The 26,763-nt window shown below is 34.3% G+C and overlaps 1 protein-coding gene across 3 annotated transcripts in view; it reads left to right on the top strand.

Annotated features, from left to right (window-relative positions):
* The window catches only part of LOC149137454 (beta-1,3-galactosyltransferase 1-like), a 68,134-nt gene extending 44,208 nt beyond the window's left edge, over positions 1–23,926 (top strand). Inside the window, exons 1-2 of one of the 3 annotated variants that reach the window (XM_052978550.2) lie at positions 5,529–5,899; positions 22,036–23,926. In XM_052978550.2, coding sequence (XP_052834510.1) covers positions 22,079–23,293 — 1,215 coding nt within the window. In that variant the 5' untranslated portion in view covers positions 5,529–5,899; positions 22,036–22,078 and the 3' untranslated portion in view covers positions 23,294–23,926. Of the gene's footprint in view, positions 1–5,528; positions 5,900–15,792; positions 17,076–22,035 lie in introns of those variants that run through there. The other 2 variants (XM_014926758.3, XM_052978555.2) reach the window with 2 other exon arrangements.
* Positions 23,927–26,763: the final 2,837 nt, after the last annotated feature.

Raw genomic sequence — 26,763 nt, 5'->3', positions numbered from 1 at the left:
ATGTAAATATGTATGTAGGTATGCACATTTGCACGTATATATGTGCATGTGTGTGTATGCATGTATGTATGTGCATGTGTCTATATATAAATAATACATATCGTTACGTATCGCACTCAGCCTCCCAAAGCCACATAGAACGCAAAAGTCTCTGTCCGAAGTCACTGAAGACCGCGTTGGTGAGCTCAGCAAAAACCACCTTGCTTAGAACGGAAGCAGTAGTCAAAGAAATTATAAGAGTTGAAAAGAACAAACAAAATGGTTGAGTTTAATCAAAATACAAGAACTTTAATTAAGAGGCCAAAAACATTAATGAAATAAATAAACCGTTCTTTACGGAGTTTTTAGAGAGTTCTATCATTTACATTTGAAATGTCTAGATTCTTATGGTGAGCTCTCTTTGTAATCACCAGATTAATGATTTAATTTCTGTCTCTATTTTATTATTATTTTTCGACTGGACTCTATTGTTAATTCCGAATTCGCGTTAGTCCAATAACCATTCTGTATTCTTTACGTTGCCAAGTTCCCACTGACTATTTTCACAGCAAGTCCAAATGCCTTCCACTTTACAATACGCCACTATTTACATTATTTACTGACATTCACCATCGCAATAAATATCCCTCTTCTGACACTAATTACAGTATCAATTGATCGCCACGAATCTGCCAAGCACCATTTCACACACCGACTAATTCGCATCGACTGCATGGTACCAACTTTCAATCATTTTCTCACATAGACCACTCACGTCGACTTCCATCACATCAATTTCCTACAGGCTCCTAAACATACGCCTCACACGTCAACATAGTACGTCGGCTCCAAGAATGGACTTAATTCTTTATTTCTCACACGGGGTAAATATAGAGGGGACAACACAAAACATGTAGGGACATAAAACGAATGAAAAAAAAATGAGATGAATTTCAAAATGCAAAGGTAAAATGAAGCTTTTCGGCCCCGCCGAGTGACTTCATTTATACAGTTTATACGACCTTATTTCGATCCAACAGTATCTGGCTGTAGAATGTCAATTTTTTAATACTCTCGGAGGTCAAGATAGCTTATTAACTTTGGTACCTGACTGGTGTTCCTTGTTTTCTCCCAGTATTCAAAGTCTTCATTGTAATTCACTGTTTTTGGCGTTTGATCCTGGGTTGCCAGCGCAGAATTATAGCGCTATGGTGTCCCAGTATAAGTTGCCGTATTCAGCTATTTCGTCTTCCCAAGTGGCTATCTCTTCGCAGAGTTCCACATTTGAATCGTCGTATATTACTACATATTTTCATTTATCACAGGTCGGAGGGGGTATTTGGGGCTCTTGTATATCTGCGATTTTCTTTGTGTCGGAGGGGAGTGGAGAGGTTTAGTGTTTGTAGGGGAGGGTGGGGCAAAGTAGGTGTAGGTGGGGGAGGGGTGGTCTTGGATAGGCGTCTACGTTCACTTTTTCCTCCTTTCTCTTTCCGACCGTTTCCATTCAATCCCTTCTTTGTTTCTTTCTTCTTCCATAGTAGTTGACTTTTCTTTTGATGGCGCTGGTGGTGCGACTTCCTCTCTGCTTACAGGTTTTTCTTGGAGCTTTTTGGGCGGTGGAGGACAGACCGCTCCAATGTGGCCTTTTAGGCTACACTTGTAGCAACGCGGAGTTCTGCCTTCAACTCTAATCCTAATTATCACGTCTTCTATACTGATAGTTTCTTCTATTTTTTCGATGTCTTCCGCGGACACTTGGATTATCATATCCCGGTCTTTCCTTGCCAATTCTTATGAGCTGTTCTTGTTGCCTGGAGGAACACTATCTTATCTTCATTGCTTAGCAGTATGGCATCTACTGTTCAGGCTACGTCACTCTCTGGTGGTATATCTTCTATTCTAACCCTGGAAGCACGTCTCCCAATGTATATGGGTAGAAGCACCACTTCTTCTGTTTTTAAAGAGGTTCTCGGGTGTAACCTAGCAGTAGCTACCTCTGGGAAATGCACCTCCATTCTTCCGTACTTCCTTCCTCTGGCACGCTACGACAGTTATTCCTACATCGGTTTCAAGACCTTTTCTAGTAGTGTGGTCGTCATTATCACAATTTTCTTTGTTTCCGTGGAATATGTTCTGTATATAATTGTTTTCTCCTTAGTATCTTTCATTATTTCTTGAGGAGGGAAGACCTTTACTTCACATCCCTCCCTACACACATGTTCTTATATTTACTCAACTCCGCCAGTTCGACCTCACTGCTGTGGCTTTTGGCGACTGTCGCAAAATTCCTTCTCTACAACTGCTCGTCCATTATTTCAACAGATTTCGACGGCTCCTCCTCAGAAGGCGTAAGCTTCGAGGAGGTGAGGTTTTCATATTCCATCATTAATACTTCGGTGATCCTCTTTCCTCGAAGTGGGATAGTGCCAACAGACCGCCGTAAGGCAGAAAAACAAGCGCAACAAAGTGTTTAAAAAACGCGAAGCAATTTTAACAATAAACGAGAACAATCACGTACGCGCTGTGCACAAGAAAAGCAAACCAATCCTGTAACGATGGAATCGTGACTCCCAGTATGGACTAACTCGCCACATGGGCAATAGTAGTCTTTATACTTCGCCCACACCGTAAAAGCGCGCCAAAATCATACCGCCTATGCTTTAAACAGTCACGGGACCACAAAACATTACTTTATTCGTCGTCGCTTGCAAAATCAGAGACCGGTTTTCTAATTCGCGTCGAACGAATAAGAGATTATCTGAATATATCTTGTTCCGTTCGTAACAATATATATATATATATATATATATATATATATATATATATATATATATATATATATATATTTGTACATACTGACATATATATATATATATATATATATATATATATATATATATATATATATATATATATATATATATATATATATATATGTATATATATATATATATATATATATATATATATATATATATATATATATATATATATATGTCAGTATGTACGTACATGTATGTATGTATGTATGTATGTATGTATTATATGCATATATGGGTATAGAACGTCACAAAACGTAAACATGAAATACGAAGAAGACAAAGCTTTTTTGCGAACAACGAGACAAATAAATGTTATAAAAGACAAGTAACATAAAGAACGACCCTTCATCAGTTGTTGGTTGTTTATCTTCTCCACATTTAGAGCAATTCAGGACAACATGTGCCTGTGAGGAAACAGTTGCTCCCGCAAACCAAAATAAAATTTGGGATTTTGCGGAGGGTCAAAATTGGTAACAAAAACAGGACAGTGAAACAAATTATGAGGCCTGATCAGCCAGACGGGGCAAGGTGGCGAACGCTGAAGAACTTTATTTCACAGAAAAAAAGATAGGAGAGGATACGGACAAGAATAACAAAGATGAACACGTGTCGAAAAAAGATGGACGATGGTCACGTGTGAGCAACAAGAGAGTAAAGGAGGAAGAGAAAGAGGGAGAGAGAGGGCAATAGATAGAAAACGGTGAAGGGAGTAAAAAAGAATTAGAGAAAGGATGAGAGGGGAAACGAAAGGGAGAGAAAGGGAGAAAAAATATTAGAGAAAGGAAAGAGAAAAATGAAAGGGGAGAGAGAGAGAGAGCGAGAAAACAGTACAGAGAGTCGCATAAAAATTATTAAGATAAACTTACTTTGAAATGGATGCGTGGCGTTCAATCATATAATAATATAAATAAAATACATATATAGGCATATATATATACATATATTTACATACTGTGATAAATATGTTTATATATGCATATATGAGCACAGGACGATACAAAACGTAAACAAAATGAAATTCGATATATATGTATGTGTATATATATATATATATATATATATATATATATATATATATATATATACATATAGAAAATCCCCCCCCCACCAAAAAAACGAAGAACAAACACAAAAAACAACAACGCAAGGACGTGGTACATGTGAAGTATTAGGAGAGGCTCAAGGAAGGGAAGAATCATGGTTTAAAGTTTCTAGCAAAGCTCTTCTTCAGAAACGGAGGAAAGTACAACTGAAAAGGAAGGCAGAGGAAAAAAATCGCCAACGATTCACATGTGGTTTCATTTTGAAAGAAAATGAAAAAAATATGTGTGTGTTTCTCTCTATATATAATTACGCAATTGCCAATAATCCTGGTGTACAGCATCTGCAACACATTATGTAATAAAATTGATGAAAAGACTACTGTGTGCTTACCGTGAGCAGTAGAAGTTTCAACGTTTGGGACATAGTCCTCGTTCAGGAGGACAATTAAAAGGAGAGACGTTAATGATACACAGCATGTGGTATAGCCACTGATTAAAAAAAAAAAATGCAATTGGCAAGTATCGCAAGAATACGTCAGCTTCATAGATGAGAGGAACTTAACAGAATAATCAAACTAGGAACGAAGATGGGAATAGGATGGAATGAGGAATAACAGGAAAGGTCGAGAGCGAAATATGTCGTTGATATGATATCGCCTTCGAAAGTAAAACGTTGTTCCCTCCATTTCCTTGAGTGGTAAATGCGTGATACAATCACCTATAACGCTGAAGTGATTGGCGACAGGTTGGCCATAGAAGTATGCTTAGTATATGTTCCCGAAGGGAATCAGCAAGGCAGCAGCCTGTTTACCCTGTGTGAAGGAGGTCACGCAATTTGATTATGACGCAATATATAATGTCAGACGATGTGCAACATAAATTGTGAGTAATATGATATTATGTTTAGGCACATAGATGGTTATATTATTGTTAATTTGATAGTAGAATTCGCATCGCCAGCGAGCAGATTTAAATGTGTGTGGACATATGAGGCTTTGAGTCCTAAGATGAGGAATTAGACATACATATGTATGTATGTATGTATATATGTATGTATGTATGTATGTATGTATGTATGTATGAATATATGTATGTATGTATGTATGTATGTCATTCTTCAGTTTTATTCTAAGACTTCTTGCCAATACAAAAAGTGTCGGTTATAAACATTGATCCAATGTTTATTCATAGGCAAAAATAGCATTTTTGCATGCATGTGTGTATATGTGAAGAGGTAGTGTATACGCCTATTTGTATGTTTTGTTTTATGTATGTATTCTGATGGATATAGATGCATATCAAACATGCACTTATATACGTAAATGATAAACTTCTGGAAAGTTTTACAGATTTTCTTCAGCTCCAGTGATGGCTTGGATTTGTAGTCTTCGAGTCAGTTTTTTCCTTTCTGCTTTTGAAAAGCTTCATCTCTGACGAATGGTAATTATGCCGTGAGTTATATATCCCAGTACCCCCAATAATTAGTATTTGATTTAAAATTGATTTAAACTTGTAAAATGAGCGCTTTTGTTTGAAATGTTATATCTCGGCTACGAATCAATATATTTCCAAGCAAACTTTGATAACATATTTCTTTTCCGGGACAACGTATTTAGATACGTGACACATGCTACAGAACATTATATTTGAAACTCATTTGAACAAAATGTAGGATGTAGATTTTATGTAAACAAATTACCTATATTTTGCATTGCGAGACAGCTGCTTATACTGATAACAAACAATCAGATATACCACGTCCTATCGCTAGTCTTATAAGAAAGAAACAATACAATTACATGTATATTGATGCGAGTGCATCTTGCAAAATTTACCTCACGTATATCTATCTCAGAATATCGTTCATCGTGTATCATTCTGATTACAATAACACTAACATATAAAGACTTTTTTTGATTTCCTTATTGGCGAATGTATTTCCTTCATCTCCAACCATGATTTAGTAATCAGCCTCACAAAATAAAATTCGACGGATCCTTAGCGGGACTTTTGAGATCCAGAAGTAGCGCCTGTGTTCGAGGTTGTTTTTCAAATGTAAGTAACAATTTATGTAATATTATTATATTTATTGCTAGTTTCTTTCTAAATAACGTGTTGCCAGTCTTACATTTTCTTTTTTTCAGAGGCAAGTAGGTCGTAGCTAGACTCTTACAATTCGATATCCCACATTACATTTGCGAATTTGTACTGCTACATATATTGATTTTTTTATTGATGCGAGAAGTTATTGATGTTAAATTTTGCATCAAATTTTGGCACGATGTTAGCAATTTTGAGGGTCGGTTTAAGTCAAATACACCGACCGCAATGCTCAGGTCGTATTTTTTTTAATTTTTGTTTTTTAATCGAAAACGTAATGATGAAATGCAAAGCTGACCTCGTCGGAATTTGATCTCAGAATTTGATGGATGATATACGGCTAAGCATGTTGCCTTGCGTGCTAACTATTCTGCCATTCCCCGTCACATACTGATGTTAATATTGATATGATGTATAGATGTCAGAGCCAGTTGCGTTATTTCATACCTGCATATGTTTATATGATCACTGAGTTATATATTGTTTTATTCCCGACTGTTAATATGCAATTTGACGAAATGCATAGTTCATAGATTAGACTTTCAGATGCCTCGATTAATTTACTCAAATAAACTGCCCGGTTAATACGGATCTCTGATCCTTATATCAAGTTAAGACATATAACACGTGTGTCTTATAAGAGTGGATCATTTTTTGCTTGTGTTTTGTTGTATGGAGTTTAAACTGTGTTAGTATTTTTTTCGTTTATCTTTTGATTGTCTTTTACTCTTTCTGGTGGTGTAACTCTGGAGGATTTGGTTCATCCAGGGGTCTATTTTAATTATGTTATGGAACATGATGTTATAGACCTCATTGTTTCTGACAATGTAAGTGGCGATGTAGGAAAGGAACATTGCTTTCGAGTTATTTCTTAGTATTGATTTTATAAGTTCCTCGATACTAAATTTCTGGGCTCGTTGAATTACATTATCGGTTAAGGTAAGCGAGTAATTCCTAATAAGAAGAATGTAGTTCAATGTTGGGTTCTTATGTCACGGATGTTTGTGTCACATTCTATTGTACAAAGCCTATTGGTTAGGTTGCAAGTGTCATTCTGATATGCCTCGGATGGCACGAATTGAATGGAAGATATTTTGTGGAGTCCGTAGGGTATAGTAAATGTACGTCTCTGGTTGTTGACTCTATGAATACCACCAGATTAGTTGAATTCAAATATTATGACTCAAATTCCTCTGTGTGTGTGTGTGTATATATAGAGTATATATGTATATTTGTATGTATGTATATATATATATATATATATATATATATATATATATATATATATATATATATATATATATATACATTCATACACACACACACATATATATACATATATATGTATATATATAATATATATATATATATAATACACACTCACACACACACACACACACACACACACACACATATATATATATATATATATATATATATATATATATATATATATATATATCAAATGCAAATAAGTAACAAAGATGTGCAGGTATCAGTGAATTACGGTCATTTCAAACGGCTCCATTTAATCGATCAATGAAATCATTACATCAGTTTCAAATAATCCGCTCTCCTCGGACCCGGACGACAACATATATTTTAATCATAAAGGATAAACCATTATTTTTTAGTATAATTTCATCAGTACATGAGACTAAAATAATTTCATTGTTTGAATTTACACGTTTTGTGGAAGAATTAATTTAGGATAAAAATGTATATATAAAGCCTATTACAATTTAGAGTGACAGAGGACATTTGACGGATATTTGTCCTCACCTTGTTTGTTGTTAACACAACATTTTGGCTGATATACTCTCCAGCCTTCATCAAGTATCTTGGGGAAATTTCGAATCTGGGTTCTCATCCCTAAGACAAATATACGTCAAATGTAAATAATGTAAATAATGTAAATAATATACATAATTCCAAATCTCTTAAATATTGAAATATATCGTTGTTACTTATTTGATTTTTATTCATCTAACTTCAACTAAATCGTAATTATATATATATCTATATCTATATATATATATACATATGTGTGTGTGTGTGTGTGTGTGTGTGTGTGTGTGTGTGTGTGTTTGAGTGTGTGTGTGTATGGTATGTATTAGTACATATGTGTATGTGTGTGTAGACACATAGATACATACAAAGATACATATAACGATATTATTCGATAAACACAAGGTGTGAACTACTAAAATTCACCCTCATTCAATATAGATATATGAATATGGCTGCTCTTTGAGATGAGGCAAGTAAAAATGAGAATAAAGGAAAGAAAGGAAAAGAAGAGAAACAAGAAATGAACGAGAAAAAAACTTTTTTGAAGAAAGCGTGAGAAGATTTGTCTTCTTTAGCTTGTTAGAATTGGAATTAACAATGTTTAATGGGAGTTAATTTGTAGAGAAAATATTCAGGTATGTAAATCTATATTTCTAATCGGAAGAGAGTGGAGTTCTCTAGTTCGATTGTAGAAAATTGTAGTTGTCTGCATTTTGTAAAAATCTATAATCTCAATCAGAGAAGATCAATGAGCTTCTTAGATTTAATAATGATCATTGACTATAAAATGTATGATAACCTCTGTGTGTGTGTGTGTGTGTATGTGTGTGTGTATGTGTGTATGTATCCATACATGTATGTTTATATGTATGTATGGATGGATGGATGGATGTATGTATGTATGTATGCATGTATGTATCTATGTATCTATGTATTTGTGTGGGGGTGGGTGGGCTGATACGTATATGTATATGTGTACATCCACTTTTCTGTGTAACTTGATTTTATACTCTATGCCAGACATTTCTTCTTTTATTGGTGATGACTTAAGTTGAGTCTGTGTCATGTAAGATTACGATGTAATTTGCCTTCGCAACACAGCATTCCTCTTATAATATGTTTATTCACAAGGTGGCGAGCTGGATGAAACGTTAGCACGCCGGGCGAAATGCCTAACGGTATTTCGTCTGCCTTTATGTTCTGAGTTCAAATTCCGCCGAGGTCGACTTTGCCTTTCATCGTTTCGGGGTCGATAAATTAAGTACCAATTGTGTACTGGGGTCGATCTAATCGACTGCCCTACTTCTCCCAAAATTCCGAGCCTTGTGCTTAGAGTAGAAAAGAATATGTTTATTCACTATCAAGTCAGTGCTTCACTGAACGTTTGCTGCATGTTCATCAAGCGGAGACTTGTACATGTCTTTACTCTTAGTAACAAACCATTTCACGCGATCCCTACTGCAAATGTTACCGCGTATTCTCCTGAAAAATATTTGTATTCCTATGACACAAGGATGACATTCGTTCATAATATATTTTTAATATCAATTCTTCTGCTAATTTCATCGATATATGTTTGTATATCTAACGTCTGATGCTTAAAAACAGCAAATAACACCGATGACGAAGGAAGTTTTACATCTAAAACAGCTAATAAATATCAACTGCATGTTTGCTCTGTATTATACGCAGTTTCACTGTAAATCTCGAATCTTCTTTACACCTACAAATTCGTATCAGACCAATTTTAAAATAAAATGACTCTCCTACCATTGATACCAAAAAATATTTCCAAGGATTGTGTCAAGATTATTCATAAGATATGATGCCGACTCACCAATTAGATATCAATTGCTCTTAATTCATAACATTTTCATGCAGCGTGCTATTAGATCAAACTTCCAAGTATACAGGTTATGATTATCATTAATAGTGTTTTGTATTTTATGTTCATTAAATGCTTCTAAATTCCAGAGGTTATTGAAATATTCGCAACTAAAGATCTATCAATTCTCAATGAATATCTCGTATCACCATTTTCGATGGGAAAGAGGTCATAAATTACCGCCTGTACTATAAGCCGTGTGTGCATGTACACAACTTCCGATCGATAAAACAACAGCTTTGGATCCGTTAAGGGTTGTGCATACTGTTGAATTGTGAAATTGAAAACCGTAATTGATTTATATCGGATTGGTAGGGGAAAGTTTTGATGCTTCTTGAAAACTGGAGTCATGTGCAAAAATTGTCAAATAATTAATAGCCTAATTGCTAAACTATAAAATAATTATACTCATGTGTCTCTTAATTACTAAATAGCGGGGCAACTCAACATATTTCTGCTTGATGAAGCACTCTACTCAGTTACGGAAGGGACTTCAGCAATAATTATATTTACAAATTTATTTTATTAATATGAAGTTATGCTTTGTAGTGCCTATTGATGCTCGGGAATTGTTTTTTATAGAAACGTCTCTTTCTTTAATATTTTAGAGTCTGCTGATCATCAGTACCATATCAGTACTGCACCAGTTGTAATATACTGAAAGGAGGATGATTGAAGATAATCGTACTCTGAATACATACTATAAAATGTATGTAGAAACCCGTATGTGCACATTAACACTGATGTTCATTATTGATTCTTTACACTAGTAAAATGTTAACTTAACAAATTCTTCTACACGAGCGGCTATTTCAGTTATATCCACGGTCTATTACAAATTCAATTTGACATTCAACAAGGAAATAGTGTTGTAATCTCCAAACGCTAATTATAAAGTTTGGTTTCTATGAAATGCGCATGACATTATCAAGGTGTAGCAAATATAACGTAATATGAAAAGAACTATATGCTGAGTAATTTCTCCGCGTAGCGCGAATAAATGATCATAAATTATATATTTTGTTAGTAACTATGTGATATGAACATAAGTGTTAAGAAATAATGAGAAATACGTATTGCATATTGCTTTCCAGCATGTTATCTCCTACATCATTTAATATTCGCATCTCCGACTACTTACCTGTGTATGTTGAAAATACTGAATGTGATAATCTTCTTTTATAGACTCAAAGCGTCTGTAGACATCAATGCAGAGGTGAAGTAGAATCGTTTCAAATTCTGTATCAAAAAGTACATACATTACAATGCTATGTCTTTAAGGAAATAAACCATGAATACTACGATGCAAATGGAAATACTGCGAGTGCATATTTTCTTTTACATACATTGTTCATATCATTGGTAAGGCTCAAGCGTAATTCACAAAAGGTCACCATTATCTAAAATCCATGAGGAATAAAGAAAATTAAATTTTGAAGAAAGAATGAAAAGAGTGATTATTGTTTGATTATAGCAAACTGAGTTCTAACCATTTGGAAAGAATGTGCACAAAATGCAGAATTAAAAGAGGGGAAAGAGAAATGCTATGAAGCTCTTCGTTTCCTTTCAATTAACTGCAAGAAAAATGATTGTATGGATAGGGTTATAAAACATTTATAAATTCATTCAGACGATATTCATGTGTCGATGTATGGTAACAGGACAAGATATTTTCAGTTTATGAAGAAAATATTTCTCATTGAAGTATGGTTTTAAATTCGATATGATTAAACATCCTGTAAATTACTCGTATATATTTTACAACATATCTGTAGGAAATTAATTTTTGGACGTTACTGAATAAATCACTGCTTTCCTTTGAATGCTCATATTCATGTGTCTATTTACTTGTGTCTGAGATATGTAATATATGTGGAGAAACGCACAGGTATTAGCATTTTTGCAAGAGTCAAGAAATTCTCTAAATAAGCCAAGTGACCCTTTAACCGTCTAAATCTGCAGCAATTATACGAGCACACACGCACACATAGGCACAAGTCTAGATATGCACACACCTACTCACAAACACACACAAACGTATATGTAACATTCAGTAACCATTGAAAAATAGTAGATCAAATACGTACGTGTACACACGGGAACACACGTAGACAAATACATATACATTATAAGATTGCCAATGAACATATATGTGTATTGGTGAACAGTGCAGTATTTCGTCTAACATAGACACACACAAATATATATAAACATACATGCATAGTAGTAGTTTTATAATCATTTGCACACCTTGTAGTATGCCGTTTACAACACATCTAAAGGATGCAGCGACGTGAAGTCAACAGCAATAGTAAGATATATGACACTTGATTTACTTCACAAATTCCTTTGTGTCCGCAGAGTTTATATTTAAAAAAATTATGAGAGAAAATGGAATTCCCAAGACTCAATTCAGAACCACTGCGATAATTTCAACTGATCATGCACAGGTGAGATGATGTACAATCCATTTTCATTCATCATAGGCGCAGATGCATCGTAGCAGGTGACTTTTCGAAAGGAATATTGATCGCTTTTTCTTTTTGTTTTTCTTATTTTATTAACAAAATGTTTTTGTTAGTGTAGCATACTGTTTCTCGCCAAGCAATAGAGAGTAAGGGAAAAACATTTTTTTTCTTAAATAGAAGGAAATGAAATACACTGATAAGGCATAGTGAGAATAAAACATAAGATAAATATGTGATCAGAATAGAATAAACACAATACAACAATCAGACAGACCTAGTTTAGAATATAACCATATTCACACTCACGTGCGCTTATACGTTTGTACGCATGTATACATATGTAACTATGCAGATAAACAAATTAGATACATGAAATATATTACATGTATTAAATAAATTAAATATAACAGTTTGGGTAAGACATAGAAAATATGTATATATGATATGCATACTCTCAAATGAAGACAAAGCAAAATGAGTAGACTTTTAGATGATGTTTTAAGTATAGATATATAGTTATAAATTTTAATATGTCCGACATACACGGTGTACAAATGACAGAGAAAATTAAAAGGCTCGAAGAAAGGTGCTATAAGTGCAACAGCTGCTTCTGGGGTCTCAGAGACCCCATCCATCATAATGTCGGTACATGTAATTCATTACAATATATAACAATCTCAAACACATAACAATCGAAACACGTTCATGTCCAAGTGAGTCCCTCGTCACCACAACAATAAGAGTGGTAAATATATGTGTGTATAATTAAGTATCTAAGTCTTCTCCTGTCTAGAACTGTAACAAAAAATATATAAACAATTATATCTCCAATACGACAACTTTTCTATTTATTTAAATTAATTGATATAAAAAAAATATTGTTTTAATTAACTAATAATAATCTTCTATATTTATTGTTTATCTGTGGGATAATTCTGTAATAGATATGAATAGAAACCTAATAAAAGTTTCCCTTGTTTACTTAATTTATCATAGGGAGAATTCTGTAATAAACATTAGTATAAACCTAACGCTGTAATGTGATAAACAAAGTACCCCATATAGTACTATAGTAATGAAATATAGGCTATAGTAATGAAAATCAAATTGAGTAATTCTTTAGGGGTAACCAGATTTGAAGTTACTTAAATAATTCGTATATTATGGAAGTGAGAATTTAGTAAAAGTATTAAGGACTATTCTCGATGAACTAATCAATATTATTGTTTACAAACTAAAGGACCATATATAGTGCATATCCAAACTCTATCAATACTTTCAGAAGTAACAAGCAACATTGTTGTAATAAGAATACAATTCATAAACTATACAATATTATAATGATTATTATTTTGGTTATTAAATTTATTTAGTAAGTCAAAGGAAAATATTTATTATCATTATTATTATTATGATTATCATCAATTAATTAATAAATTGAATAAGTGCATTTATACACATATTCATTTAGCATAAGGAAGACATCTTATTTGTGATATGTAATAAACATTAAATGTTAATACAATGATAAATTTAACAGTGACTACAAGAATATGCACTAAAATGAAGCAATTCAGAATTGGTCCACTAATAATTGATTTTCAAATTAAGTTATTATATATATTGAGATGAGAAAACTCCAATATATACATATCTATACAAACATAAATATTATAAAATAATTAATAATAAAAGGATTAGAATAGGTTTTTCTCTATCTAAAAATTTCTTTAGTATTATCACCTCCTTTAATAATAAAAGTTTAGACAATTTTATAATAAAAGAAAAATGATAATAATATTAGAGAATGATCGAGCTAGGAACCGTGATTGTAGTTATAAGGATATATATATATATATATATATATATATAATGGGAGAATTTGCGAAAAAAACAACCACAGATGAGGACAGGTGGTGTAAACAACAAAAGGATGTATTAATTTAACCCTCAGGAATAGAGAAAGTCTTTAACGTTTCGAGCTACGTTCTTCAACAGGAAGAATTCGGAGAAAATAAGGAGAAAAACACGGAGAGAAAAATTGAATGGCGACTGTCGGCCAGAAACTTCACGCAGGAGAGCTAAGAAAAAAGGGAGATAACAAAAGGGGAAAGAAACGGTGACCCAAATACGAGGAGCTGTATGTGTGTGTGAGAGAGAGAATGCTGGTAATCTTGACGTATGTATGTGTGTATGTAGGTGTGAAAAAATGGGGAGGGGATGACTTGGTCAGTTGTAGTGTGTGCGTGGTGTGTGTTGTGAAGTGATGTGTGGTGTGATGTGAAGGTGTTGAGAGGTGGGGAAGGCGAAGGTGTGGGAGGCGAGAGTGGGGAAAGCATGGGTGGAGTGTGGGTTAGGCTGAGGGTGGGGGTTGAGGTAGGAGTATGTGGGTAGGCAGAGGTTGGAGTGGGTGTAAGGAATTTGATGGGGTGGGGTGGGAAGGTAGAGTAGGAGTGGGGTGAGGTGGGATGAGCTTATGAGGGAGGGGTGACGATGAAGGGGAAGGGGGTTACGATTAAGGGGGAGGGGTGAAGATGAAGGAGGAAGGGGAAGGGGGATATAAGGTGGGTATGGGAGGAGGGCGAAAGCGAGGAGAAAGAGAGGAAGAGAGGAAGAGAGAGAGAAAGAGAGTAAGAGAGAGAGAAAGAGAGTTAGAGAGAGAGAATAAAGAAAGAGTAGGGGTGAAGAGAAGTAGGAGTGAAGAGAAGTACAGAGAATTAGGATCCCATGTGGCGCAAAGGAGCGAAGAGAGTCCGGATGGCCCCTGTGCATGGACAATCCAAACACGGACAGGTGTTGCTGCAAGGAGTGACCGGCAGAGCGGAAATTGCGTGACACCGGGGTGTCATTGCAAACGTTGATGCATATATAACAAAATATATATATATATATATATATATATATATATATATATATATATATATATATATATATATATATATATATATATATATATATATATATATATACACACACACGCACACATATATATACGCATATATACATAGATTTACTTCAGTTTATTGCACTTTCGTACATTCTATTTAATTTTTGCTTTAGTTCTACCATATTTATTATATATTCATTCTGTTTTTACATATTACCTTGTCTTAGCGAAAGCGAAATATTGTTTTCACTCGTGTCTTTTTTGTTTGTTTGCCCATGCACAACATATCTCAAGAACTGCAGAATGGATTGCGATGAAACTTTCAAGACTGTTTGGCGTTGTGACTGGCACGAATTGATTAAATGTTGGGATCGATCCGGCACCGGACAAAGACTCTGGATTATTTGTTATATTTACTTCACATGATTACGATATTACGTCCACTTTCGTGTCTTTCTCAATATTCTCCCTTTAGGTTGCTTCCAGAATTTTATTTTCGCTTGTCTGTTATTAATTTTTCTCGCGTCTCGATGTTAGCAGAAACTAATAGATAAAGAAATCAAACTACATAAACAAACGACAGTAAAACCGTTCAGAAATTAAATAACAGTAAAATATTTTTTATAATATATATAATATATATATATATTTATAATTCTACTTATATGATGCTTTATTCTTGCTGGATATTAATATCATTTTAATAATATTTATATTTTCATGTCTATGAAAGAAAGAAGATTGACTATACGAGAATTTTGTATTAATCACAATTGTTTCGATACATCTTGCATTGACTGCTCTTGGTTTGGGATACTCAACAACTGGTTCAGAAGCATTCGGTGGTGCAGGGCTACCTTGTTGGATGATACATAAATACAATCCGTTAAAAATGACTGTTCCGCAATGAAACTCTCCGTTTTGTAGAAAGAAAAAAAACAGCCAGACGGATGAAATATCTTCATTCATAGAGAAGATCAAAAATAAAATCGCAGATGACAAAAAGAGAAACGAACACGCAATCCAGCGAGAAAAGTATTAAAATAGCCGTTAACAGATACGGAAATATAAACGCCCTGGGGCAAGCTGCATTGTGCGAGTACACTCGCTCATCCGAGCATCCGCAAAAATGTGAGCATACGTACACGTGAGATTTGCTGCACTCATGATCACAAAGCGAGTTAGTTATCTACTTGGTGTTTATAAGAATGGAGCGGTTAAAAGTGAACGTAAATCATCCATAACTTAAAGGAAATTAAGTTAACGGTTTAAAAAATTCATTCTCACTGCAATGTACGAAAGTACATTTATATGCGTGAAGGCATCTCGAAAGTCGTTCAGAAATTCTATTAATTATCTTCCCGTTAGTCCACAGAATAGACAGGGATTCCTAGGAGCAGAGACGGCATCTCCTGGAAATTATATTGTATGGTTTCGCATACCTTACTATGTACCAAATAATACTGTACTTCGTTTTATCCTCCTTCAGTCACCATAAAAATATGCCAATGATGTTGAATGTCTCTTATTGATTGTTTTACAGTTGGCAGCATGGCTACGATAACGATTCTTAAATGAATCAGCCGTCTACCCAATGTAAACATAGGGCCCTCCCCTTTATATATATGATTTCTCCTCATACAGAGATTCATCAAAGGACATTTTGATTTTTCTCTGCATATTTGTATATGAGGCAGTCTTGACTCCATTTATCGGCGTAGTTACCGTGCTAGCTGCATCAAGTTTGTGAAACATAGACATGGTCTATAGATATAATTCAAATTATATATCAGTGTAAACGATGATACTATTTAATTTTATCTTATCATTCTATTTTGTTTTTACTTTTTGTTTCTTTTATTCATATTTACTTAATTTTAGAGCTTGTGATTCATAGATACTTTCATTATACCTCAGTTTATGCTTGGCAACGGAGAATACGCTACGCTTATCAAAATGTAATGTTTATATAAGTAAGGGAAACGCCCGTGAAAACAGATTAGTTTTTGAAGCGTCATCTGTGGAGATGCATTGTAATTGTTCGTAAACTATCACACCTGTCAAGTATGGATGCATGAGTGTGGAAATGATCGTTCTCAAGTAAGTGCCTGACTAACTACAACTTCTGCTTCTCATATTTTCAGGACACACACACACACACACACATACACAATACACATACGCACATACACATACGCCCCCCATATATATATATATATATATATATATATATATATATATATATATATATATATATATGGGATACGGTGAATAAATTGTCGTCTAAATTACGCAAAATGAAAATAAATTTGACATTTCATATTAACAGATATATTTACAAAAGTTACCTAAAAGTTTATTGAAGTACTAAAGAGTAAATTTATTCAATAAAATCCTCTTAGCTTTAGCTTTGACCATTGTCTCCAAACGACTTCGGAATCTCCTGCTGTTCTTATGGACGCTCTCCTTGTATAAGTTGTTGAATTGGGCTGTAATGTTTTTCTTCAATTCATCTTTGGTGTTACAAAGAGTTTTGTTTGTCTCTCACCTAGCTGCACCGCACACCTAATAATCAAGGGCATTGAAATCTGGTGAGTTGGGTGGCCAAGTGTTAGGGGTGATGTGGTCGCATCAATTGTCTGACAGACATGGCTGGGTTCTCCTGCATATAGTCATCCAGTAGCCACCTTCTTGACCCAGACCAGCTCTACTACCTCATGGCAATTCATATAGGCCTCCGAGTTGTGTCTGAGGCCGTGTGGGGATATTGAATGGAGGCATAACATCTCCATCACTAATGATCACTAGAAACGACATGGGGACGACTGGATGCTTGATTTTCATCACTCTCGGTACATGTTTTGCGGACACGTTAAGCCAACGTTTGTTCTGTTGTTCACCATCTGATCCTGGCGTAAATTCTCCTCCTCTAAGAAAAACCAAAGTCTTGCGGGGATGTTTAAATTTGTTCAAAAGCTTCGTAGCGTGGTGTTTCCTCATTTCCTTGATGATGTGCGATAAAAATTGACCCTTTTTCTCAACTTGCATGAGGAATACCGAATGTCTTCATGCATTACCTGCCTGATAAGAAATTCAGACACTCCCATTTCCGTGGTGATGGGCCTGATTAACTTGGAGGGATTGTTGTTAATCATGGCCTGGGTCTCACCAACAAATTCATTAATACTTTTCTGATCAGAACACTCGGATTCAATTCTCCGAGCTGCTGCACTCTTAGCAATCACAATTTGACTCATCCAACCCTTTCTAAATACTCTACACTGTCCTCAGATTGACAACCAAATACTCCGAAATGTTGGTATAGGGGTTTCTTGTGCAAATGCCAAGCGGTATAACATGTCGTTTCCAAATTTATAGTGAACTGCGTAATGGTACTGTTTTTCTTACAAATTGTACCCTACTATACTATATAGTCGACAAATCAGTAACAAACAATGGGCATGCTCGAAATAAAAAATATAAAATGCCGACAATTTACCGAAAAGGTGTTGTCGGCCACCGAAGCGCCAAAGCGACGATGCCGGGATTGCGAGCGCGCGGAGATTGCGGGCACCACCGCCACGACACCCGGAGTTGAAGCCACGGTTCCGTCGCGGGCGAGCGGGACGGACACGGCACCGGTCATTCGGTGACGTCGCGTCGCCTGTGGTGGATCGGGAAGTGACGATATATGCACATATGTGTATATATATATATATATATATATATATATATATATATATATATATATATATATATATATATATATATATTAATATATATATGTGTGCGTGTGTGTATGTATATGCAAATATGAAACAAGTAAAAGATAAAATAAGTACATATATATATATACATATATGAGAATATGTTTTGAGTTCTGAATTTGCACGTGAAAAACAGCATTTTGTGACTTAAATTCTGTAACAGATTTATTCAAATATCAAACCCGTTTCGATGATTTGTTGCTGATTAGAATATAACATAATATAATGAAATATAGGATTTAAGAGACTGTAAAATTACAAAAAAACAATTCTGGAAAATATGTTGCAACGATCATATATTCAAATATTCAGAAAACTTTCATTGAGTTGCACAGAGAGAGAGAGACAGTAACAGAAGTTTCAATATTCGATAAAGATTTAGCAAATATATTTGATGAACGTTCAGCCATATTGCGTTTTTATTAAACAAAAGAAATAGAAAAAGTTAGAGCACAACAAAAGATAGGTTTCGTTACTACTCTTTCTATCGTAGGGCATTAAGGAGTTCCATAAAACCTCAATATGATTAAAATTAACAAATTTCTGATTACGTAGCTTCTTATTCTCCTGGTTTTTTTTATTCTCTTCTTGTGAGTTACATGTGTATATTTAGGGGTAGCGAGTGGGACCATGTTGGTATGGTGAATCGATATACACAGCGAATAATGTTCTCTATGGTTTTAAATTTAGTACTTTAGTGTTTTGTTGTATTATTCTAAATACACTGACGAATAGATATATTCTTAATAATGAATCTCCAATATCTTGACCTAAGTTCCCTTACCTTAAATTTCCTCTAGCCACTCCTTAGGATATTGTCCTTCCATTTTCATTTTTATTTCTATATATATTTGTTCTTTTTTCTTATCTCTTTTTTCTTTTTTTCTTCTCTTGCTTGATTTACCCCTAACCTGCTGTCCCATACTACTTAATCTACATTCCTCTAAATTGAAATTACTGCTATCTTACCCCTACCAATTAGAATATATAGAAATTAAATTCCAGTTTGATTCACTAGACTGTTGATTAACAGCCCAGTCAAGATGGTATTTTTCTTCATCTCCTACTCTTGTATTTACACACATCTACAAAATGACTTCCTAAAAGGAACTTCCATTATGCAGCTGATGAGTACATTTTCATTGCACATCGTATGTGGTGTTCTCATTACATAAATAAATGAAGTTTGTACGAAACGTACGTACTGCTATAAACTGATATATTTTTGTTACTTTTCTTCAAATTTATATATATATATATATATATATATATATATATATATATATATATATATATATATATATATATATATATATATATATGAAGAGAGACAGGGAGAGAATGATAGATAGATAGATAAATAGATAGATACATGGATGGATGGATGGATATATATATATATATATATATATATATATATATATATATATATATGTATAAAACAATAACAAAAAATGCGGAGGTGGTACTTCGTCAACCCTTTTTTTAGTTTTACTGTTGGTCATATAATATAAATGATTGACCCCCACGTGTTTCTGCTCCCCAGAGTGTTTCCAGTTTTCAGACCCTTTCTGTCGCTACCCCTCAGCTTTATTGCAGTAACGCAGGAAACATACCATAGTATGCTGTGCCCCTTCATTCAAAAAGAGTGGCTTGAATCGAAAACCAAACTTGTCGAAAGATTCAGGTGCATGGTGGACAGTGCTGAGTTACTTGTACAACTCGTAGTTCTGTTGCACATGTTCTGTGCAACAGGACTACGTGTCGGTCAATCTAACCAACTAATTCTGCTGTATGACTGACTGTAAAATTGAGAACAAAAAAATTGACGATGCACCAACCTCCGCATTGTTTATAATTGTCTGAAATTTACATCTTTATATTATTCATAATCCAGCGAATCGAAACTGGAGGATTACATCGGGATTACTCATGCTAAGCGATCACTGGTGTTTAATAGTAAATGATACGGTTAGACGCAACATGAAATCTGACTAAGAGCCACTACGGTACACAACTCCACAATCTATTCATATTAAACATATGTGTGTGCGTGTGTGTGTGTTAGTGTGTGTGTGTTAGTGTGTGTGTGTGTGTGTGTGTGTGTGTGTGTGTGTGTGTGTGTGTGTGCGTGCGTGCACACACGCAGAAGCCGTACTAGTTCCATAACACGCCAACAGACGGCAGTACACGATTCTATGCGTGAGTGAGAGTTAGCAATCACCTTCCCGCTAAAGTATATCGAGTTTCATCGCTCTTTTTACTTCCCGAGTTGTGACATTTGTGGTTTTTGTGATCACGTGTATGTTGTCGTCTACGATTATATCATGGACAGGAAGTTGGAACAAAGAGCCAACGTGAAAGTTTTAGTTAAATTCGGTACGTCTGCTACAAAGACATTGAGCAATGGGTCGCTAAATTTACCGTGACGAGTCATTGTGTCGTACGTAATGTCTCGTGCGGCACTGACGCTTTAGAAGTGGAAGAACATTCCTGGAAGACGATGAGCAATATGGAAGACCAGACACGAGCGTCGCTCCCGGAAATGTGGTATTGTGTTTCGAGAATTTCTCTCCCAGTATCAGACTGTCAATCGAGAATTCTATGTTGGCATTTGGAAGCGTTATAGAGAGGACATTGGGCAGAAGCGAACGGATCCGTGGAGCGTGAAGAACCCGTCTTTTCACTGCGACAATTCACCCTGTCACGAGTTCTTCTCCGTCGTGAGTTTCTCGCAAAAAACAAAACGTATCGATTCCGCTATTCCTTATTCACCAGATGTAGCACTTTGCAGATTTCCATCACTTCCCCACGATAAAAATGCAGCTCAAAGGTTGCCATTTTAACACCGTTGTCGTGATCCAGACTGAATCGCAGCAGGCTCTCGATTCACTTACGGAAAACAAGGACGAATTCCAAAAGTGGCAGGAACGCTGGGGTCAGTGTGATTATTTAGAAGTCGACTACTTCGAAGGAGATGATGTTAAAAGTTACGTAAATAATATATTTTTTATGAAATTTAACTAGTGTGGAAAATTGTTGATACCACCTCGTATAAACATATCTAATTTTACTTTCCTTAAACAAGAATATGATTGACATCGACTTTGGAGATTTGGCCAGTTTAACAAATATATATGTATGCGTGCGTGTATCTATGCGTGCGTGTATGTATGCATGTATGGTTTCATCTATGTACCTATACGTATATATACAAGTATATATCTATTTATACGTACACCCGAAAATATTGATTTACTTTTTTCTCTAATATTCTTATTTCGTTATTACAGATCAGGCTGGAATTTGAAGTGAATCTTTCTAAAAACGGCCGCAATGTTGCTGTGCAGACGCAAAATAAACCGCACATTCTCCAGGTTTCTCATCTTCCTGGCATTTTTTATACTTTTCGTTCAAATTCATCTGTCTTCTAGGACGAAACAAGTTATGAAACCGGCAATGTTTTCCTGGTTCTCGTGGAAGGATCTGCAGGAGTTTGAAAGGAACAATGTGAAGAATAATACAATAGGTAACAAGAGCACAATGAATATAAATATTAATAAGAAAAGCAAAGATAATTCATCAGTACATGTTTTATCGCTAAGAGTACATGGTGGTTTACAGTCAAAACAAAATGAAATTATGAAAGTTCGAAATTCACTTCGGAACAGCTCATCATTGTCGTTGTTGTCAGAAGAAGAGCTGCCTTATTACTCACGTCACATCATTAACCCATCTTTACAATGTGCCCCCGATGATTTTATGATTGTTTATATTCACACAGCACCAACGAACATTAAGCGACGAAGTGCAATACGAAAAACATGGGGCGACAAAAAACTGTTGGGCAAATTGAAAATCAAGTTATTATTTGTGATGGGTGTCGTCAAAAACCGTCACGTTATGGATATGGTCAAATTAGAATCTGACCGTTATAATGACATATTACAGAGTGAATTCAACGACACATATCGAAACTTAAATTCCAAAGCAATGGTAGCGTTGCGCTGGATCGCAACAAACTGCCACAATATCTCATATATAATGAAAACAGATGATGATATATTAGTCGATATTTTTCAAGTGGTAAAACATTTGAGATATCTACAACAGTACAAGTATGCTCGGGAAAAACTTATATTGTGTAATGTATGGAATTCTATGCAAATCATTAGAGACAAAAATAGTAAGTGGTATGTTTCACGTGAAGAATATCCTAATAACACTTATGAAGTTTATTGCTCGGGATCTGCTTATATCTTCAGCCCTGACATGCCCGTCCGTTTACTCAAAATTTCGTTAAAAGTTCCGCGCTTTTGGATAGATGATGTTTATGTAACTGGTATGCTAGTCAATGCACTAGGTATAAAACATACTAATTATGATTCGGCCTATAATTTTCTTGTTAGTTCATTGGATGATATTTCGAAGGATAACAAAAGAACGACTGTTATTTACCATATACCTAATACCGAAATTTTTTACAAACTGTGGAACATATTAAATGAACGCATGAATCATTCCGGTGCAACGAGAAATATTTTGAAATAAGAGAACTTCTGGATATCGTTAATAATTTTTATTTTATATATGCCTCGTCCGATACAATCATTTATTAAAATAAGGCCTGAAAAGTTGTGGTTGAGTGTTTGTGGATTTTATCGATCCCAGTGCTTAGCTGTTACTTATTTCATCGTCTCTGAGAAGAAGGTAAGTAAAGTAGACCATGGCAGAGTGTCAACGCTGAACGTAAAGACGGACAAAATGCCGCGTTAACGATTTTACTTGGTCACCCATTTCACATAAACTTGTTAATAATAATTTTAATATAATAATGATGAAAGAGGGTACATGGCAAATGTAAGAAAAGGTAACGTCATTGATTAAGATAATATATAAAATTTGAAGCTAACAACGGAATTATTAATGAAAATATACGAAGAATATATACTTTTCGTTTCGGCATAATACCTACAGAGAAATTCCAATAATCGTCTAACCATTTTAGCTAATTCGGCTGTTTAGGTTAATTTTCCTCCTCTTTTAATATTATTGCACAACGACTATGATGTTGCATACACCAGTTGTTGATTAAAACGAATTTACTTGTTGAAAATATATTCGCGCTGATATGTTTGGTCGAGAAAATAAAGTTACATGTAAACATGTGTTTGTCAATCCCAACACTTCTATCATTTTCCTAATTTGAAAACAATTGAGATTATTTAAAGGGCACAATGCATATATGTAAGTGCTAGTAAAACTTTGATATGTTGAGGAATACTTAGACATATTCTTCAGAGGCAAACCACATACCATAACAACTAAAAAAAAAAAAAAAGTTCTAAACTCCTCCTCGCACAAAACTTTCCATAAACCCAATGAGAAACTCATATATATATATATATATATATATATATATATATATATATATATATATATATATATATATATATATATATATATATATATATAACAAAGTGAACTTGCAATGTACCGCACGAGTGAAAATATATAGGAAAGAAGATTTGAATATGCAGAGGTGTTTTAAAGATGGTTATTGACATCACCGGTTTCACTTTAAAAAAAAATGATTATCTAAAGTAAAATGTAAAGCTTTGTGTAACCTTTGTTGTATTAAAAGATGGTTATCATAGTCGTATTAAAATACAGTTATACAGTTTTTGATAATAATAAGAAAATGTTAAGAAACAGAATCTTTGACAATGATAAGAAAATAAAATATTTAAACAGTTGACATGAAAGTGTTCAAAATAGGTTGTAAAATAAATTTATAATTATTTTAAGTTCCTCAAAAATTATGATTGGATAGAAGCATATATACAGAAAGAATCATATTTAAGTATTTATACAGTATTTTAGGGGAATGACCATCCTTTTCTTCCTTCATCTTCAGTCATGTAATCTGTGTTTAAGGGAAGGTTACTATTTTTAGAAATAGTGGGCAAGGTTGTTTGGTGGAAGAGAGCATTGTGGAATCAAAAGGAATTTTTTTTTGTATGTGTATATTGGAATATCCAATATTACAATATACTCCCCTCCACCAACCAACCTCCCATACTATTTCTTAAAATAGCAACCATCCCTTAAACACACATTACAAGACTGAAGATGAAGGAATAAATGGTTGGTCATTCCTGTAAAATTCTGTGTATTCCAATATACACAGATAGATAAATCAAGGCTAGTAGATCGGATATAACTGTTAGAGATCATCAAGGAAAAGTACTTTCTAATCGATGTATCACCCCCAACGGATGACAATGTATCTCTACAAGAAACGGAGAATCTCTCAAAATACAAATATTTGGAATTATAGATAACCCAAACATTGATCCTGAAAAAAGAAGCATTTCCTGTAATAAGTACATGAGGTATGGTTAAAAAAAAAGAATACGTAAGGACTTACGAATATATATCACGTATACAGAACCTTCCAATATATATAGCATACAGAAAGCAGCACTATTTGGCCACGCACACATCTTACGGTAAGCTTTTTCAGTACAGTAACAATAACATCAAAACAAATAACAGTACATACCCAAGGCACATAGAGCTGCGCTCTGTAGTACTGTGAAAGCACGTGATACAAACAAGAATATATTGATAATAATATTATTAATAAAAAAAAACGCTAGCTGACAGAAATGGAGCTCGAAGATATCTAAGGAGGTGCATGAGAAAACAACAGCGAAAGAAATATTGAAGATCTTCACTCAGAAGAAGAAAATTAGAGCAGAGGACGTGGGGGTGGATTTCTGGTAAGCCGCAGGAAAAGGACGATAATAGTATGGCAGAGAAACTTACTCTATACATTGGTAGATCATTAAAACAAACACACTAGATTACTCATATACAGAGTCCACAATTTTTGCTCAAAACGCATTATATAGTCTTGTGTGAGGTTTTATTTTCTAATTGGTATATATTTTCGATTTTATAAATTCATCACATTTAGCATTTTAGGAATTGCATGATGTTGCAATATGAATATATTTTGCATTTAATCATCAATAATCGTGTGTAGGTCTATGCAATATGTAGCTGCACATCGTATAGGTCATTCGGAAGGCTGATATATAGCAAAACTCGTTTTAGCTTATGAGAATGAGTACAACATAAATAATCATCGTGTGTATAACTAAATTGTCAATTGCCATGTAAGAACTAGATATATTTGAGATTTAAAAATTGGTAACGTATTGTTGTTTTATATATAAATAACTGCATTAGTGAGCAACATTCTCAAAGGTATGTTCTAATATGGGAAGATGCATATACTCTGCAAATCTCAGGTTTCACTGCAAAGTGTGGTTCAATGCATATCGGATCCATATCACAAGGGATACATCAAGCGATAACAACATTTGTTAGAAAGTCTATTAATGTCCATCGATAAATGGTTTCTTTCATGTATGAACATGATATTAGGAAAAGTAATTTATCAATGTATATCAACTTATTTTAAGGTTTTCAACATTATTATTATTTTGTAGAGAAAAGAAAAGAAATGCTAGAAAGTATGGTAATGACGCTCTGAACTGCTACGATAAGATGTTTAAAGGACCTGTCACATGGGACGGGTCTAAATGAACTACACATGCTAAATGTATATCGATATCTTTAAGACAATTATATATTTGATGAAAACTATAAAAATACCAAGGAACGTGCCCAACTAATGATAGGTCAATTCATCAAACTGGACTGGAGATACAGAAAACTATATATATATCTATGTGCATAAATGTGTATATATAAGGATAACTAGCACGAAATGTGCTAATGCTTGTACGAAATGCTTTAGGAACGTATAGAAAAATACTGCGAAATGGAAGGACAGATCAAACGCTAGAGGAAAGATAGTTCAAGCACTAGAACAAATTATCAACAATGTATAAAACTGTATTCGAATGGCCTGAAGTTGGTTATCAGACACATTTATTACATGAAGTTTTGCGAATTTTAACAGTATTTTGAGAACAATTTTTCTAATT

Source organism: Octopus bimaculoides, chromosome 1 (assembly GCF_046866305.1).
Source record: "Octopus bimaculoides isolate indiv1 chromosome 1, ASM4686630v1, whole genome shotgun sequence".
Lineage (NCBI taxonomy): Eukaryota > Metazoa > Mollusca > Cephalopoda > Octopoda > Octopodidae > Octopus > Octopus bimaculoides.
The sequence above is the reverse complement of the archived record's forward strand: the minus strand, read 5'-3'. Positions and strand labels throughout refer to the sequence as shown.